At 33.5% G+C, this 20,123-nt stretch overlaps 3 protein-coding genes across 3 annotated transcripts; all 3 read left to right on the forward strand.

Annotated features, from left to right (window-relative positions):
• Window positions 1-896: 896 nt before the first annotated feature.
• On the forward strand, window positions 897-3,513 carry LOC114425637 (pectinesterase/pectinesterase inhibitor-like). Its single transcript, XM_028392577.1, has 2 exons — window positions 897-2,050; window positions 2,537-3,513. The coding sequence occupies exons 1-2, from the start codon at window positions 1,024-1,026 to the stop codon at window positions 3,247-3,249; spliced, it is 1,740 nt and encodes a 579-aa protein (XP_028248378.1). The 5' UTR covers window positions 897-1,023; the 3' UTR covers window positions 3,250-3,513.
• Window positions 3,514-8,211: 4,698 nt separating this feature from the next.
• Window positions 8,212-10,981, forward strand: LOC114425543 (pectinesterase/pectinesterase inhibitor-like). Its single transcript, XM_028392487.1, has 2 exons — window positions 8,212-9,363; window positions 9,775-10,981. Exons 1-2 carry the CDS (start codon window positions 8,289-8,291, stop codon window positions 10,593-10,595), a joined length of 1,896 nt encoding a protein of 631 aa, XP_028248288.1. The 5' UTR covers window positions 8,212-8,288; the 3' UTR covers window positions 10,596-10,981.
• A 750-nt stretch (window positions 10,982-11,731) lies between these two features.
• On the forward strand, window positions 11,732-18,192 carry LOC114425347 (condensin-2 complex subunit H2-like). The gene is made up of 11 exons (XM_028392241.1): window positions 11,732-12,227; window positions 12,325-12,424; window positions 14,834-14,940; window positions 15,364-15,503; window positions 15,591-16,017; window positions 16,107-16,279; window positions 16,363-16,521; window positions 16,606-16,692; window positions 16,997-17,098; window positions 17,173-17,340; window positions 17,482-18,192. The coding sequence occupies exons 1-11, from the start codon at window positions 12,038-12,040 to the stop codon at window positions 17,848-17,850; spliced, it is 2,022 nt and encodes a 673-aa protein (XP_028248042.1). The 5' UTR covers window positions 11,732-12,037; the 3' UTR covers window positions 17,851-18,192.
• The last annotated feature ends 1,931 nt before the right edge of the window (window positions 18,193-20,123 follow it).

Raw genomic sequence — 20,123 nt, forward strand, 5'->3', positions numbered from 1 at the left:
ATCGAATATATTTGTTACACTTTGATACTTTGGAGGACTAAATTTTATATATTTATATTTCAAGAACTTGTCAATAAATTATACATTTAGGGATGAAAGTGACTATTTAGCCTAATTTATATTTAAGTCAATAACTCTTTATTAAGTAAATTAATATTTTAAGATTTTTTTATTTTTTCTGAGTTAGTTACAAATATTTAAAATTATATTTACAAATAATAAAAAAAAACAAACCTAGCCTAGCTGCATATACATATAGCCATGTTTTGTTGCGAATTAATGAAATTATCGATTTGGGTATGTAGTTTTCATGCATGATAATAATAAGATTTAACCAATAAAATTTAATATAATTAGTAAATAATAAGTTCTTTAAAAATGAAATTTAACTATTATTTGTGTATGAAAAATATTTTTTTGAGATGTAAAATTTATTTCAAATTTGATGAAATAAATTTTTATTATTAGGTAGAACACTTCCTATTTACACACGCAAAAAAAAAAAAAGTTACAATGAATAAAATTAATTAAAAAAAAAACTTCAAAGGCCATGCAAGCATATACGTCAAAAACTGATATTAGCTCTAAAGTTCTTGATTCAAGGAGATCCTTTAAACCATTTTAACAATCGTTTTCTTAACAACAACATGCCAAATTTAAACAACTAGCATATTTTAATTGATGTCTGGATATATTAAACAACATATGCCAAATTTAAACAAACAACATGTCAAGTTTAGGAATTAGGTAACATGTCTGGATATATTAAACATACATTACAAAGTACCCTCCGTTTCATAAGGGATATTCCCACCTTCCATTTAACAAATGAAGTGAGAATTTAGAGCGAGTATAAATAAAATCGCAGTCATAAATTAGAAAGAATAAGTGCTTTAATTACAACTTTGAGAAAAGCTACCCAGAAGAAGGGGACACAAAAGGTTAAACAAAACACTATTCCTTATTCTTTTGCCATCTTGTTAAGGGGAAATCATAGTCTAGAATTGCATGTTCATATAGGGTATGGCTGATTACGATGGTAAAGAACAAAAAAGAAGGTTTGCCGTTCTTGGCATCTCTTCAATCCTTCTTGTGGCGATGGTGGCCGCGGTGGCAGTTACAATAAACCGTGGAGGTAATAAAGGAGAAGAAGGGGATGATGAATCTCGTGTCCAAACCGCTCAAAGGAACAACGTAGAAATGATTTGCAATTCAACAGAATACAAAGAAACCTGCAAGAAGAGCCTTGAAAAAGCGTCGTCGGACGAAAATGCGGACACAAAGGAGCTCATCAAGGCCGCGTTCAATGCCTCGGCCGTGGAACTTTTGAACCACATAAAGAACTCAACCCTTTACAAAGAGCTGGCCAAGGACAACATGACAAGACAAGCAATGGATATTTGCAAGGAAGTGTTTGATTATGCGATTGATGGTGTTCAGAAATCCATTGAGACATTGGACAAGTTTGAATTCATCAAGTTGAGTGAATATGTTTATGACCTAAAAGTTTGGCTCACGGGGAGTCTTTCTCACCAACAAACATGCTTGGATGGTTTTGAGAACACAAACACAAAAGCAGGTGAGAAAATGGCAAAGGCTATGAACGCATCTTTGGAGCTTAGTAGCAATGCATTGGACATGATCAATTTCATCTCTGGCTTAATCAAGGATCTTAACATAAGCTCACTTGTTGGTAATAATAGGAGACTTCTCAGCTCTAAGGAAGAAGCACTTGTAGATGGTTACCCTTCGTGGGTGAGTGAAGGGCAAAGACGTCTTCTAGGGCTTTCAAGTATTAAACCTAATGCAACTGTGGCAAAAGATGGGTCTGGCCAATTTGCAACACTCACTGATGCTCTTAAGACTGTTCCCCCTAAAAATGCTCAAGCTTTTGTGATCTATGTCAAGGCTGGTGTGTACAAAGAAAATGTGAATGTGGGCATGGACATGACCCATGTCACAGTTATTGGAGATGGTCCTAAAAAGACGAGGTTCAGTGGTAGTTTAAATTACAAAGATGGTGTCCAAACTTTCAACTCTGCTACCTTTGGTAAGTATCACAAAATCCCTTTTATGTATATCCATCTATATATATATATATATATTATAGGACATTCTTGGGTTGAATAAGTTTATGGTGCTTGTAGAATTTTTAATCCTTCTGGAGAATAATTATAAGTGATAAAATATACTAGAGACTAAAAAAAACAGTAAACAAAATAGAGACTAATTAAAATTTGAAATCTGAAATTATAATTTAATATAAAGTTATGTTTTTTCGCACTCCTTTCATATTTCTCTATCTCCTTTTTTCATTTCAATCATATGTCTCGTTGTGAGTTTTCTAATCCAAGTAACACAAATGTAGATAAAATGCAATGCAAAAAGAGTGTCATGGCTCTTTATATATATAATTAACCTTCATAGTTAGTTATACTGATATATTGTCTATAATTCACTTTTGCACCCCTTTATAAACATAAGGTGTGAGACTAATATTTGGTTACCTAACTTATTGTAAGTCATTAATTAACAGCTGTTAATGCTGCCAACTTCATGGCCAAGGATGTTGGATTTGAAAACACAGCAGGGGCTGAGAAACACCAAGCAGTGGCACTTCGAGTAACGGCAGACCAAGCTGTTTTTTATAACTGTCAAATGGACGCGTTCCAAGACACCCTTTACGTCCAATCTCAACGCCAATTCTACCGTGATTGCACTATCACTGGCACTATTGACTTTATCTTTGGAGATGCGTTTGGAGTGTTCCAAAACTGCAAACTAATTGTGAGACCACCTTTACCTAATCAACAATGCATGGTGACAGCTGGTGGCAGAAACAAAGTTGATAGCGCTAGTGGCCTTGTGTTCCAAAGTTGCCACTTCTCAGGGGAACCCCAAGTGGCTCAACTAACACGCAAGATAGCATACCTTGGAAGGCCATGGAGGCCATACTCAAAGGTGGTGATCATGGACTCTCAAATTGACAACATCTTTTTACCAGAAGGGTACATGGCATGGATGGGAAGTCAGTTCAAAGAGACATGTATATATTACGAGTATAATAACAAGGGCCCTGGTGCTGACACTTCGCAAAGAGTTAAATGGCCAGGTGTTAAGACCATAACATCTGTTGAAGCAACTAAATATTATCCGGGGAGGTTCTTTGAACTTGTTAATTCAACTGAACGTGATTCTTGGATTGTTGATGCTAGGGTACCTTACTCTCTTGGCTCTATGGCTGCTTAAAATTATAGAAAAATGTTACTTTTTGTACAAAAAAAATTAGACCACAGTTTGTACAGCTAAGAGAAAAAAAAAAGATAGAAATATTTGAGATTTAATAAATAATGTAATGGAGAGACATCAACAAAAAAAAGGACATTGCACAAATTGACAAATTAGAGAGAGAAAATTGTAAAGAGCATCATGCTATAGTGCTACCCCACTTTACACAAGGGTTATAGATTATAGTCATATTATTTTGAGTAAATTATAGCAATATTTCCCTTAGGTTTTCACTAACTATAAGTGTATTTTCTCCTTTTCCAAACTTTACTAATTACACATTCATTTTCTCTTTTTATATATCTTTGCCATCCCTTTGAATTAATCTAAGGTTATCAAAGTTGAGTTAAATATTTTAAAGTGAATTACATACTTGTCCTCATCCTTTTAAAAAAAAGTTTAATTATTCATTTAATTTTTTAGTAAGTTAAGTGTTGAGTTGTCTACTTAAATGATTAGGAATATCACCATAGATTATAAATGAGAAAGATAAATTATTGCTCCAAGTTGGAGGTTTTATCATGGGTAGTTGTTATTCGTTTATGGGTTCTTGGAACGTTAAGATTTAACAATGACTTTTTTATTTTTCTTTTGTATTTTAATAACATAATATTTTAATTATTCATCTAAATATAATCAAACTTATTTGACATACATGTGACATTTAATCTGTGTTGTTTTATAACATTTCATCACTTTACAAAAGACTATTTTTAGGGACTAAAAGTTTAAAACCTCATAATTTGAGGACTAAAAACTTAATTAACTCTTTACAATTTTGTCTTGAGCATACTCATGAAATGTTTTTTCTTATTCAGGAGTTATATATATATATATATATATATATATATATATCAATTTCCATCTCTTATTTTATTAGTAAATGAAGCCACCTAGTCATAAATTATTACAAAAAAATTCATATAGTAATAATTTTGATTTAAATATATTTTTAATCCTCAATAAATAATTAAATTTTGTTTTTATCCCTATTAAACTTTTTTTTGTTATTGCTCTCTAATAAAATAAAATATTTATTTATAGTCTCTAATCTCTCATTTAAATGATGATGTGTATGTTAAAAATTCAAAAGATAATTTATAATAATTTTTAACTATCATTATTCATTTCCAATTTTAATCCATATGATTTTCAGGTTATTAGCACAACACTCTCGCCAACTAAGCTAATAGGTTAATTATGTTATAAAATAAATAATATTGTTGTATATAACACTAAAATTTCTAATATATATTTAATGTGCATATAAATTTAAATAATAAATTTTGTGATAATTAATTTTGATATAACTCATATGAATTATTTAATTCATATATTTTTTATAAATAAAAAATATTTACTATTAAAAAATTAGTTTATTAATAAATTTAAAAAAAAAACATGTTTGAAAAAAATTTAAAAATACACTTACGGATCACATAATTCATAAGTTGTTTTTTAATTTTTTTTCAAAAATATATTTTTTAATTTATTAATATAATAAAATTTTTAACAGTAAATATTTTTTATTTATTAAAAAGTATACGGATTAAATAATTCGTATGAGTTATATGAAAATTAAATATTGTTTGCCATTATTAAAAGTAAAAAAAAAAATAGTAAAAGGTTGTGTTTCTTTGTGAAAAAATAGTGAAAATTAAATAACATTACAATGAATGATATGTGAAATGCAGAGGGATGGAACGGAGAAGCAAGGAACAAATGACTGGGTGGTTGTATTCTGTTGACAGAGAAGGTGGACACATATTGAGTATTGTGTCAGAGCGAGGAAGCTAGACGAAAAGGTGCATTTTGAGAGAAGATTGTCACGTGAGTGGTGAGTGGTGAGTGGTGAGTGGTTGGGGTCATAGTGATGTTTTCTTAATGAATCTATTAAAAATTTAATCATTATATTAGATTTTTATTTGAACTTAAAAATATTTTAATCTCAATCATTTATTATTATTAATCATAAGATGAATTAATTTCAATTATTTAATTAAGGCAAATAGTCAACATTAAAATATTTTAAATTCAAATTAAAATATCATCTAACTATATAATTTCTATTAGATTTATCAAGTAAAAAATTAAATATCTTAAAATTTTAATTTATGTTAAAATTAATTTTGTTTAAAAATTTTATGATTAAATGAATTTTTAATTTAAATTTAAAATGTTTTAATTTTATTATTTGAGCATTCTCACATTAAATCGAATTATATCAACTTAACTTAATCAACTATTACATTAATTTATAACTTGATATAAGATATAATTTTTATCTATATGATAGTTAGGACTGAAAATATGCTTGATAACTTATCAGGAGCCCATATCCTGGGCTAGTTAAGGTTTGAATTGACCTGACCTATCTTCACTCCTACCAGACAATTGAATTATCATGATTGTTTTTGTCAATTTTTATCACAGTTGATTAACAACAAGAAACTAATCAAATTATTCATATTTTAATATATTAAAAATTTATACCACGTGAATTTTAATATATATAAATTATATAAATAATTTTGGATGAATATAAAATTATTGAAAGATGTAGTAGCTGGACAAAATATATATATATTTGTGTCATTGTCCAATACAAGCATGAAATCCAGAACCGAGATCCCAATACAAATATTGATCAAGTACCCACAACAAAATATACAAATCTGAGCTAAAAATAAGATACAGATTGAGGAAGGGGGAAGGACACCTTTTGCTTTGTGTATGAAATTCGACTATGTGAGTGACTTGGGCATAGTCTTAGAGCTTTTTTCTTAAAATATGTTTTTTTTATTCCTATAAATATTGAAAAGTTTGAAATTCATCCGACATATTTTTTAGTATTTTTTCGTTTCTCATAAAATTGAAATGTGTGTTTTTTGATCCGGAGTTAGGTTGGATGAATCCAAGCCTGTGTGTCATTTTTAAAAAATTAAGTTATAGGTTAAAATATGTTTTTCGTCTCTATAAATATCAGAATATTTGAAATTTATCCTTGTAAAATTTATGCATTGTCCAAGATTCAAGCCCTAAGTTGTATGCATGTTTTTTTTTACCACTAAATATTAGTTGTTAATTTGTTAATTTCTTTGTTAGTAGGGAAATTCGAATCCACAACTTATCCCTTCCTCCCTTTTTCTTACTTTTAGCGGTAATTCAATCTTATATCTTCAAGTTGTATGCATGTTAGAGATATGAAATCAATTGAGTGTCTTTTCTTCGTTTGATAGTTGAACTTTTTTGGAATATTGACACTTGACAAAACCAACAAACATTTTTTAAGTGACATAAAATAGAAAGTAATGATGTGTTTTGATTGGCTTTTTATTTTTGTTTTTACAAACGGGGCAACATTGTTTGATTTTACTAATGTTATTTTAGCAAACAACAAGATCATATAAATGGGGCATCAACCCAACCTGAAGAAAGTGGTCCTTATGTTTTGGTTGATGAAGAAAATGACCAATTAAGGCATACTTTAATTCCATCCGATATAAGAGGGATTTAATATGGTTGATCAAGAACATGATCCAATAGGGCTTACTTAGATTCCATCGATATAAGAGGAATTTAATATTATAATGATTAGTTTTATGTGATAAAATTTAGTTTACCAAAATATGTGTGTTCCGTTATAAGAGGGATTTAACATTAAGGTTGAGCATATATATTTACAAATATTCTTTAATTGGTAAGATACTTTAAGCAAATGGTTCAAGATATTTTTTAACAATATCAATTAAATTTGGGTCATCATGCTATTTTTAAAATAAGGTTCTCGCTGCTTTGGGGCTCTATGTCAAAACTAGATATTTATTGAGAATGTATTTCATTATAGGCTTTTCCCTTCTCTCGAACAATCTGTCTTATGTGTCTCTTATAATTTTTCATCAAGTGTGTCACAATCAAGTTATCTTTCATCAAATATTCGGCCCAGTTTTACTCCTTCTACTGTTCTTAATTACTGCAACTACAAATTTGATATGGATGATGGATGTAATGCATCTGGGAAATCAAACAATTCATATGATAATAATAATAATAATCCATGGAAACCTTTGAATCCTTAAGAAGTGTGCAAATTAATGGTGAGTTTATTTAGAAGAAGGTCCTCTTCACCCCAAACGTCTTCATCAACAACTTACCTTGCCTTAATAATAATTTACCTTTCTGCTTTGATTTAGCAGAAAGGTAAGTTATACCTGCAGTGAAAGCTTTAAAAAAGAATAATATTAATGCAAGACAACCAGTTACTATGAGAACAAGGTATGATGGAATCACATGAGTAACAAAGGCCAAGTAAAAAAAAAAAAAAAACATTTTAGAATGTGTTACTAATTTTGTGCACATGGAAATGATATGAAATATGATATGTTTTTTGTTAAACAATGTGATTACTAAATAATTATAAAAAACTTTTCCTCACACTCCTATGGGATATATTCATGTCGGGGGAGAGAAAATAATAGATAATTAGATTTAAAGAATAATGTGACAAAAAAGGAAGCAAGATAAAAAAATATTAGGTGTAAAAATTAGAATTTGAAAAAACTAAGGTTGATATAACTATATACCAAAACAACAACAAACATTAAAGGTCGCGTAATCATACACGTCAAAAACCAATATTGGCGTTAAAGTTCTTGCTTGAAGGAGATCCTCTAAATTAAATCTTTTTTAACCATCACTTTTTTATGATATGATCTACATACCAAAATTAGACAATGACCATTAATTAATGTTTTGCATCAAGTTTAGGAATTAATTAGGTGACATGTTTGAATGTATTGCACCACACATTAAGTACCTTTCATTTCATAATAGTTTTCTACCTTCCATTTAACCGTGGTTTTTTTGCAGAGAAGTTAGAGCATATATAAATAGAACAAAAGTCACAAGTTAGAATAAAGCACATTCCGTACAACTTTGAAAAGCACTCCCTAGAAGGGTTAAAAAAAATTCTGATTCTTTTTCATTGCGTATATAGAGACATGGGTGGACATAACAATGACCATGAACAACAACGAAGCTTTGCCATTTTTATCATCTCTTCAATCCTTCTTGTGGCTACGATGCCTGTTGCAATGGCTTTTGGTTTAAACCCTAACCCTGTTGGATTAAATACTAACCCTAACCCTAACCCTAACCCTAACCCTGGAGGTGAAACTAAAGGAGAAACAGGGCATCAATCGAATGTCTTGAGCACTCACAGTAGTGGAATCACAATTTGCCAAGGAACAGAATACGAAGAAAAGTGCAAGCAAAGCCTTGGAAATTCACTTTTTGTAAACACAGACCCGAAGAAGCTCATCGAAACTCAGTTCAAAGTCGCAATTGGGGAACTTGTAGACAACATAATAAACAACTCCACCCTTTATAAACAGATTGTCACAGATGAGAGGACAAGACTAGCTATGGATGATTGTAAGGAAATTTTGGGCTATGCGGTTGATGCTATTATGAAATCCACAAGTCTATTGATTCAGTTTGATTTTAGCAAGTTGATGGAAATTGTTTATGACCTCAAGGTATGGCTCACGGGGAGTATTTCTCACCAATATACTTGCTTGGAAGGTCTTAAGAATATAGAAGAAAAAGCTAGTCAGAAAATGGCTATGGCTATGAGTTCCTCTTTGGAGCTTAGTAGCAATGCATTGGATATGACAGATACAATCTCTAGAATGCTCAACGGCTTTCGGCCAAAAATTTTCAATAGGAGACTTCTCTCTGAGGAAGCAACAGTTGTGGATGGTTTCCTTTCATGGGTGAATGAAGGACAAAGACGTTTTCTCCAGGTTGCACTTGGAAGTGTTAAGCCTAATGCAGTTGTGGCCCAAGATGGGTCTGGTCAATTTAAAACACTCACTGAAGCTCTTAAGACTGTTCCCGCTAACAATGATAAACCTTTTGTGATTCAAGTCAAGGCCGGTGTGTATAAGGAAATTGTAAAAGTGACCAATACCATGACCCATGTCACAATTATTGGAGAAGGTGCTACAAAGACTAAATTCACTGGCAGTTTAAACTTTGTTGATGGTTCCACAACTTTAGAGAGTGCTACCTTTGGTAAGTATCGCAAAAATTCTTTTTATGTATATAGTATTGTATGTATATTCTTTTTTATTAAAGGAATATTATTAAACATTATAAACTACATCTTTTCCCTACATCAAATAATAACTTGACATAAAATTATGCTTTTTTAAACTCATATTTTAATACTCCTTTAATGTTTCTATTAATTTATCTCTTTTTTTCATTTCAATTATATGTTTCATTGGGTGAGTTTTCTAACATGAGTAACAAATGAAAATTAAATCTAAAGCAAAAGGAGTGTCATGACTCTTCATCCATAACTATACCTATACATGCATTGCATGTATAATTTCAATTTTCACCTTTCTTCACACGTGAGGTATATATGACATTCATATTAATATATAGTTAGTTAACTTATTATAAGTCATTATTTGACAGCTGTTAATGGTGCCAACTTCATGGCCAAGGATATTGGATTTGAAAACACAGCAGGGTCTTCGAAACAACAAGCAGTGGCACTTTTAGTAACAGCAGACCAAGCTGTGTTCTACAATTGTCAAATGGACGGGTTCCAAGACACTCTTTTTGCCCAATCTCAACGCCAATTCTACCGTGATTGCACCATCAGTGGCACCATTGACTTTATCTTTGGGGATGCCTTTGCAGTTTTCCAAAACTGCCAACTAATTGTGAGAAACCCCTTAAAGGGTGCACGATGCATGGTGACAGCTGGTGGCAGAGTCAAAGCTAATAGTGCTAGTGCCCTTGTGTTTCAAAGCTGCCACTTCACTGGAGAACCCGAATTGGCTTCTGCAGAACCTAAGCTAGCATTCCTTGGAAGGCCATGGATGCCATACTCTAAGGTGGTGATCATGGACTCTCAAATTGAAAATATCTTTTTACCTGAAGGGTACGAGGCATGGACAGCAAATGCAAACAAGGACACATGCACATATTATGAGTATAACAACAAGGGCCCTGGTGCTGACACCTCAAAAAGAGTTAAATGGCAAGGTGTTAAGGTCATAACCTCTACTGAAGCAAATAATTATTATCCTGGGAAGTTCTATGAACTTGCTAATTCAACTTCACGTGATGCATGGATTACTGATGCTGGGATACCCTACTCTCTTGGCCCTATGAGTGGCACAGTTCCTGCAGGGTTGGCCCAAAGTTCTACTACAGGATCGGCCCAGAGTCCTACAGGGTCAGCCCAGAGTCCTACAGGATCGGCCCAGAGTCCTACAGGGTCAGCCTAGAGTCCTGCATGGTTGGCAAAAGTCCTAAAGGGTCATCCCCGAGTCCTAAAGAATCGACCAAAGAATAAGGATGACCGGTTAAAACTTGTTGCATTCCAATTATTGCTTCATGATTGACTTTTTTAGAATCTAATGGGACACAACAGGAAACAACATCCAGGATGACCTAGCTATTATTTTAAGCCCCCTAAGAATAAAATTATTTTGCATTAGTATTTATGTATATAGTATGTATATAAATTTTAGTATTAATGCATGGTGAATAAGTTGTATATTTTTCCTAGGTGACATTGTTTGAACCTTGAAGGAAAAATCACTTTTATTTTTTGTAAGGCCCCTAATATTTTTGTTACTCTTTCTCATTTAATCAACTACTCATTATTTAATTTTGATTAAATATATTGTCTCTTAATACATCATTTCTCTCTCTCTCTCTCTCTCTCTCTCTCTCTCTCTCTCTCTCTCTCTCTCTATATATATATATATATATATATATATATATATATATAATTATTTTAATAAAATACTGATATTATATTTTTTTTGTTAAAAAAAGTTATTAGTATTAGAAAGCCCTTGATCACCTTAAAGTTCACTTTATAGACCTTAAAATATGTTGGACTAGTCGTAAAGTCCTATACCCTTGAGGAGATGTGAAAGACTAACAACTTAATAAATGAGAAAAAAATAAGTAATGAACATCATGCTAACCTACTTATACAAGGGTCATACTCATACTATTAGCATCTAATATTTAATCTTAGAGGGAAAAGATATAAAATTCCCCATTTTGGTCCTTATAAATTGAAGTGATGACAAAATGATAATTAAAATATTCAAACCACGATAAATTTTTTCAACAATTAATATGATGATGCATATATATAATCTTATGTGATAAATTCAACATTTTATTTTCTTTAGGAATTCGTGATTATTTGGGCATTCATAAGGCTTGGACGATAAATAGGCATTCATGATTATTTGGACATTCATAGGGCCCAAATAATCAATTAGAAAAAATATTGAAAAAGAAAAGAAAAGCAGAGGTATGTTTATTATATAGGGGAGGTGTAATTATCGTTTGCCCTTTCATTGGTTCAGATTGAGAACGCCCCTGGCCCAATTTACTTTTGATTTGTGATCGAGAGAAGCAAGCGGGAAAAACAAATCGAAAGTTTTGAAGAAAAAAAACGCTCTTTCTCTGTCCTCTCTTTGCTGCCATAGTTCTCTACTCGTTCTCTCTGTATACAACACAAGCTACGAACTTATCAGCACCCTATTTTGCGTTTCCCGGGGAATTTCAAAACCCTAATTTTCGTTTTCGGAGTTTTCTAACTCCTCGCCGGAAAACTGAAACCCTAGGATTTTTCCCCTTTTGGTTCTTGGCGTCGAAATTTGCGACATTTACATGATTTGCGTAGCGATTTCGTTCACTGAAGATGACTAAGGGTACCTCGGAACCGGGGGGTAGTGGAAGCGGTGGCTTCCACGCGGTTCACGCGGAGCGTGACCTAGAATCGAATTGGGAAGTTAACCTCGCCAAGAAACTTGAGGAGTATTTGCTGAAAATCTGTTCCGGCGAGATCACTGGCGAAGAAGAAGGACATAGTCCCGTGAATTTTGCCGAAGGTTTGTTACATCGTACTGAGTTTTTTCTTTTGAAGGTTCCCGTTTAAGGTTTAAGATTTGTGTTTTGACTGAATGAGCTGTTTCTGGGTTATTGTAGCTGCTCTGCTGCTTCAGGGTTCCATGCAGGTGTATAGTCGGAAGGTGGAATATCTCTACACCTTGGTCTTGCGTGCTTTGGAGTTTCTTTCTCAGAAAAGGTTTGATTTTTGGGTTAAAGTTTCAGCCTTTATTTGCATCTTGTTATGTAATATGCAATTTTGTTTCTGTCTCACTCATTTGTTTAGAGGGAGGTGGCGTGGAACAAAGGGGCCGAAACCCATTTTGCAATTTATTATGTAATCTGCAATTCTCTCTATGCCATCTCTCTTTAATAAACATAAGCAAGGTTTTAAACTGCAGCTTTGGATTTGTCGTTACATTCCTTGATATAATGGAAAATTGTGAACAAATATGGTCACGATTGCAATTGTGGACACCCCAAAAGCCTTGACATTGTGACCAAAATTGCAGTTGCTGACTAATGTATCCCAGTGTCAGAGATTCCTTGCTTTGTGAAAGTATTGGCGGGATTATACACAGCCTTCCCCTTGCATATGCAAAAATTATGTTTCTAGATTATATCCCATTAACCACCAGTCACCAAGGCGAAACCACGCAACTTGACGGTTGCACTAGGGCATGCCCTCAACATAGAGTGGGGAAAATAGTAGAATTATCTGCTTCGGCATTAGAATTTTACCTTTTATCACCACCATTATTATTATTATTACTGCCTAATATCCAATTTGATCCCTTAGTTTATTAAAAATGCTCAATTAGATCCCTTAGTTTTTCTACTATACAATTCGGCCCCTTTGTTTTTAATTTTACCCAATTTGGTCCTTTTTGTCCAATTTGGTCCTTCAATTTCATTAAACTGGTGATTTGGAAGCCTCCTGAGATTTCAACCCCAAAGGGGGAAAAGAAGAAGAAGTGCACTTAGGGCATGAGACCGTGAAAGAGGCCATTTGGAAACCAACCCCACGGAAAAACTAGATTGTCCTTGTTCTCTTCCCAAAGAGGTGCATGATCTAAAAAGAATGGTGAGAATAGTGATGTGGGCTGGTGAGAATATAAGCCAAGAGGTGTTGAGATCAAAGAGGGTGTGCGTGTGAGGAATCTGAGATGACATGAAAAACCTTTGACTATTCCTATGAGCAGGATGAACACCGCACAATCGCACACAACATCTCAACCCTCCTCCGCCGATGTCCTTATGCCCTGGGCAATGCACGTGCTACAGTCATCACAAGATCAAACCTGCTTGGGAAATTGGGAATGGAAGGAGGCCAAACTAGATCCAACCACACGACGTCTTTGGGGTGCTTGTGATTCGGTGAAGGTGTGACGAACGGAAAAAACTAATGACATCCTTCCAAAATGGATCTAGCAAGAGTTGATCGGGAAGGCGCTGCGAAAGAGTAGGAAGAAGATTTCACTGTTCAAGTTGTCAAAAACTAACGACATCCTTCTTAATTGGACATAAAGGACCCAATTGGGCAAAATTAAAAAAAAAAACTAAGGGACTTAATTGAATGTTCTTAATAAACTAAGGGACCAAATTGGTAATTAAGCCTATTATTATTATTATATCCCATTAACAACTGGTCACCAAGGCACAACCATGCAACTTCATGGTTGTGCTAGGGCATGCCCTGAACATAGGTATTACAAGCGGGAAAAATAATAGAATTATCTGCTTCAGCATTAGGATTTACCTTTTTTATTATTATTATTACATGTCAGAGGCAAATACCGGTTCCAGCTTTCCTTTTCAATCTGGTTGCAGTTTTCGGGTTAATTGGTGAATAATTATCACTCATTAAGGGCCATAGTTGCATCATATTTGATATCTGCAGTCAAATTTGAAATCGTGGCTACAGTTTTTTTTATGTTTTATGAAATGTTGCACAGATAGTGATACATTACTTGGCACAATTAATGAATAGTGTGGTTTTTTTTCCTTCAAAAAATCTAGGTTATGACTACATTAATAACTCGATATAAAATATGAAGATATACTGATATGGTACTGGTTACAATTATAGGATACACAAAAATAGAATCTTGTATAAACTAGTGTTGCTAAATGGTCACTATAGCGGCGCTGTAGCACTATTGCATAGCGGAATTTCTTGGATCTGCAATAGTGATTCCATGTATTATTGTGGCCACTATAATTGTTGTGGTTGTGTCTTGCATCCTCTTGTCATGCTTGGCGAGTCTCCATCGGAAGGGTATCAGGTCCTTTATGACTAAGTGGTCAATAGTTTGATCCTATTTGCTTCCATTCTTGTAAACAAAAAATTAAATTTCAGCAAATAGTTGGTGTTTGTGCATTGCCCTCACTTCATGACCTAAGTTGTAGGCATGTTAGAGATATGAAACCAATCATGTGTCTCTTCACCTAATAACTAAACCTTTTTTGAGTGTTGGTACTTGACAAAACCAACAAACTTTAAATGACAAATTAAATAGGTTGTAATAATTTGTTTTGACTCACTTTTTTATTTCAGTTTTTGCAACTTGGATAGTACTGCTTGATCTAACTTATGTTTTTTGGGCAGAAATCAGGATCATATAGATGGGGCATCAGTCCAACCTGAAGAAAGTGGTCCCCGTGCAGTTACCGATGAAGAAAATGATCAATTCTGGGGCTTGGATGACATCCCAGGTACCCTATTTGATGGAGATGAGTTGACTGAATGATAAAACAAGAATTATGACATTAGGGGATTTATTATATAATGATAATGATTAGTTTTATGTAGCAATATTTAGTTTACAACAATAGGTTTGTTCCATACCAAGGTTGAGCATATATATTTATAAATCTTTACTTAAATTTGGTTCTGGATCTGAACAATATTCAATTAAATTTGGGTCATGGTATTGCTGAAATAAGTTCTCACTGCTTGGGACTTCTATGTCAAAACCAAAGATTTATTGAGAATGCCTCATTCTAGGTTTCTCCCTCTTCTCATTGTATTTTGTGTCTCCTATCAGTCTTTCATCAAGTGTTTCAAAACAATAATTGTTGCTTCATTTCAGTATATATATCTGCAAATGGCTATATCGTATTTTTGTTTTGTTGCAGTTGAAGAAAAGAATTCCTTGGATGCTACAACAGGCAAAGTGAATTTAGATCACTTTATTAAACCTCCTGCAAATCTAGTTGTTCTTGAAGGTGACTGCTTGGATGCTGGTGGTGATGGAGGGGAATTGGAGTCTTTTCTGGTACCTTAACACCTTAATTGCTTGCAGCTGTTTGCATAGTGATGTTTGTATAGTTTTATTCACTAATGATATGATGATTTATTGCAGTTGTCCACCACAGACCTGTACCAGGACTTTATTTTATTGGACACATCTGATGCTATTGCAGTTCATGAGTTTTTGAAGAGCAGCAAAGCTGCCACAACTCAAAATGATGCTAATAGAGGAACCTCAGCTCGTAAAAGCTTTCTTTCTCCAGGACATACTGGTGGAAGTGCTCGTAGATTATCAGCTGCTAAGAGTCAGGGTGCTAATAACTGCTCCCCTAAACTTAATTGTGGCTTTAATGATGAAAATGTCCGGTCCAGTTCTCCTGCTTCTGCTGGTCTTGATGACTTCAATTATGGATTTGATATGGATCATGGATGTGATGCATCTAGGGATTCAGACAATTCAGACGAAGATAATGATGATCCATGGAAACCTTTAAATCCTCATGAACCAGGCAACTTAAGGGTGAAGCCATTCAGAAAAGGTCCCCCCAACCTCCCAAAATTCTTCATCAAATTTGCCTTACCTTAATTGTGTAATTTATCTGCTTTTATCTTTTTGTTGTACCTGCAGTGAACACTTTAAAAAAGAATAGCATCAATGTCAGACTACCAGTTTCTATGAACACCTTGTTTCCGCTTGCAAAATTGCGTGGTCCTATCAGTCCAGAGCTCATGGAAATGTGGGAGATGCGGCATCTTGTCCATGAACGACAAAGGGATTCTCAAGCTCCATTATATGAGAAGGTACTTTTTCATGGTTTCTCTGTTAATCTGCTTACCAATATATGAATTTTGATTATATACAAAATGTGGTACATAAATTGCAGCTGAGGCAATCTCTTGTTAATGAGGGGAATGAAACTGGTGGAACATTTTTTAACTCTGAAGCTGAGAATGATGACAATGAATATGATGGTGGAAATCCTGATTTTGATATGCCGGACAATGCTTACATGGAAGAAGATCTACCATCTTTCAGTAATGAGGTTAGGAGAGGAGACCTGTAATATGACTATTTATATATTCTAAATGACATTTGAAACTTATATTATATCTACATGAATTAACAGCATGAATTTGATGATGCTCATGTCAACCCTGATGAAGCTGTGGATCTTTCTCAGACTAGTTTGGAAGATCTTTGCCGCTCTCACCTGGTAGGAGTGCTATTGTCTTGACATTTTGGGTATAAAAGTAGTTATTTATCATTTCTGAATATCTGTTAAAAAGGCTTCTGTCAATCTCCCTATCCCAATTCATAATTTATTTTACTAAACCTCGAGAGAACTTTAAGTTATGTAAAGCACAATAGTATATATATCAGCCATTGTTTCTACACAATAGTTTGAAGGAACAGTACAGTTCCAGAGTTGTAGAGCTAAATGATAAATTCTGCAGTATCTGTTTTCCTTGCACTAGTATATTGTTTACTAAAATGGTTGCCATTTTTTCCGCATCTAGAATGCTCTCTTAGCAAGCATTGCTGAAACTGAGAAGCAAACTGAAATGGCTACAAGGGTTTCAGCGTGGAAACAAAAAATTGAGGACAACCTGGAAGAACAGGTGAGTTCATCTTTTGGGTGTCTTTTGTCTCTTTTTTAGTTATTTGTATTGAATGGACTTTTTTGGCATGACAGGACTTGCATCCACCATTTGATATCCAAGACTATGGTGAGAGGATTCTTGACAAGTTCTCCCTGCTTTCCCTTGAAGCAAGCAGTAGTGGTGTCCTATCCTTTTCTGATTTAGTGAAGGGTCAAAACAAGTATGATGTGGCTCGAAGTTTTTCTTCCCTTCTTCAACTGGTAATTCCTTTGTTAGCAATATCCAATGCACTTCTTGAACTCTTACTTCATGTTAAGATGTTTGACACTAAAGGGCCCAATTAATTGGATTATCCCTGGATCATTATTTCAATCTATAATGTGAGGTCTGCAATTTTCCAGGTAAACAATGGAGATGTAGCTCTAGAGAGAAATGGAGTTGATGGGTCTGTCTGCTACTCATCCGTTAATCCCTTTCATGTTAAGCTCCTTAAGCAAAACAGTAAGGAACGGGAGGGTGTGCAGCTTCGTTTGCCAAAAAAGAGAGCAAAGTCTCCAACAAAAAATCCCTCCACACAAGGTGACAAGAACAAAACTGTAAGAAAAAAGTCTCCCTCGTCTTCTAGACATGGATCAACCGGGGTGTCACCACCAACAAATTGTAAGTTTTCTGTAAAGCTTGGAAAGGTGAGTGGCATGAAGTCCCCCGAAGCCAAAAGAAGGCGTAGATCTCAGTATGTTGAACCAGTTAATTTACATTCAACAGGGTGACAGTGACAATAGCTGCTTATATAGCTGCTTATAGCACTCTGCCCCCTGAATGGTTCGAGACATTTGCTAAATGTCTTAGGCTTAGTTAAGTTATGAATTCATTACAGTTCTAGTTATCACTAAATACTAACATCCATCAGTTTACCCTGTATCAATATTGCTGTTGACGACATTAACATATTGATGTAATGATATCCCCATGTAACACCATGAATTTTTATCAATGTAATAATAACTCTTTGTCCATGCCCAATATGTTAATGTCAGTCAGCTTTACTTGTCAATCCCTATAAAATGTCATCAGGTTGAAACTAAAAGTAAAATCATGTGATTGCTAGCTAACTCTGCATTTTTGCTCATGACTAAATCTGAATTATATGAAAAGTTATGGTTCATCGAATGAAGTACGGATGAGAATTGAAAATGAACATGCGTTTGCCTACGCATTTGTTGCATATGGGAAATAAGTGTTACAGCAACTATGCAACAAATTTTCTTTGGAAGAAGGCAATGGAACTTGGTAGATGGTATGTGCAGTATTTGAAGCCAAGTACAATCAATTGCACCAGAGATTCACAGGAAAAGTATAAAGAGGTTGTGGACATCTGCAACAACTTTTACCTACCTCAAATCTCATGTCCATCACATTATTATGTTCATCTCAGTGTTGAACCTACCTTGTAGCCGGATCCACAATTACAAAACCCACTTTTCTACGTTTCCAATGTAATAAGATCATATCTCCAATCTAGCACCTCATTGAAATTTTAACTGGATCCCACAAAAAACCCTCACGTCTTTAAAATTGTTAGAAGCGATTCTCTCTCATAAAGGTTACGATGCCCTTTGAATGTTGTATCAATTTTCAAGATTAAGCACCGCTTCTTACTCTTAGATACCGTACAGGATACACGGTTGCAAATGCTTTGGATGAAGTATTTAAAACAGGGGAAACAATTTAAATAGGAATTTAAAATTTTTTTAAGATAAAATTTGATGTTTGGATATTTTATTTGAAAGATTTTAAAATTCATGAAATTTTATACAGAAATTTGAATTTACTAAAATTAAGGAATTTTAATTTCTAAACTAAAATGAGAGAATTTGAAAATTAGTAAAATTAAGGAATTTTAATTTCTGACTAAAAGGAGAGAATTTAAAAAATTCATGCTATTTTTGTTTACTCATTGCTCTGACCTTCTTTTACACTCTTACTAGACTCTCTTACACTCTTTTGCTCGACTCTCACACACTCGCTAGTCTCACGTTCACTATCATTTTGGTAGTTCCGTTGCTCTCTTTGGTTCGTTAATTTTTCATCTGTACTTTTTTTCTTCTCTAATCTAGGATTAACATGACTCTTCCTCTACTTAAATTGATCCGGTGTCACATTAGATTTTACTCCAATGTATACTTAGTAAAAATTATTCTCTTCATCTTCAAAACCTAAATTCAACAAAACTCACTATCTCATCGAAGTCAAGTGAACTCGCAAGTGACAGATTTAACCATGGAGGCAAAATCCAGTGCGACGAAGGAGCGGAACAAGGAGGTGGCAAACCTTTTGAAGACAAAGGGGACCCACATAAACCCCACACAGCTTTCCAACTAGATTAACAAGGACTCTGACGTGGATTTTTCTTTTGTTAATTTTGTTTGTGTAGAGGAGATGTTTGCGTTGTGCCTACAAACGCATGAATGATGAATCGTAGTGTACAGACTACTAGCACATGATAGTTTGAATTTGATTTGAGTTTGAGGGTTTTGTTGTTACCCAAAAAATATAATGTTTGTACTTTAGAAATATTACTAATCAAATGTGCACTTGAAGTTATATTTTGTGCTTAATAAATTCAATTAACATTATCAAATAAAATATTTCTTAAGTACAAACATTATAGTTTTTTATCATACACAATATTTACTAATTCATGGTGGTAATCAGTAATTTTTATTTGAAAACGAAGAAATTTAATTTTTTTTAATTAAACACAAAATTTTGAAAATGAAGAAATTTAATTCCTTTATTCAAATATAGAATTTTTAAAATGAAAAAATTTCAATTCAAACATTTAAATTTTTAGAATTTAAAATTCTTTAAATCATTTCATTTAAACACATTCTAAATGATTTTTGTATTTTAGATGTAATTTGTTTTTAAAGAAAAAATCTGTCAAATTCTAACCTTACTCTTGAAGGTCGCATTGCTGCTCCACTAAGGTCACGTCTATGCTCGTGTCGGATGCACGTGAGAGGATGTGGGGGAATTGCCC

The sequence above is a fragment of the Glycine soja genome, chromosome 9, assembly GCF_004193775.1.
Source record: "Glycine soja cultivar W05 chromosome 9, ASM419377v2, whole genome shotgun sequence".
Classification (NCBI taxonomy): Eukaryota; Viridiplantae; Streptophyta; class Magnoliopsida; order Fabales; family Fabaceae; genus Glycine; species Glycine soja.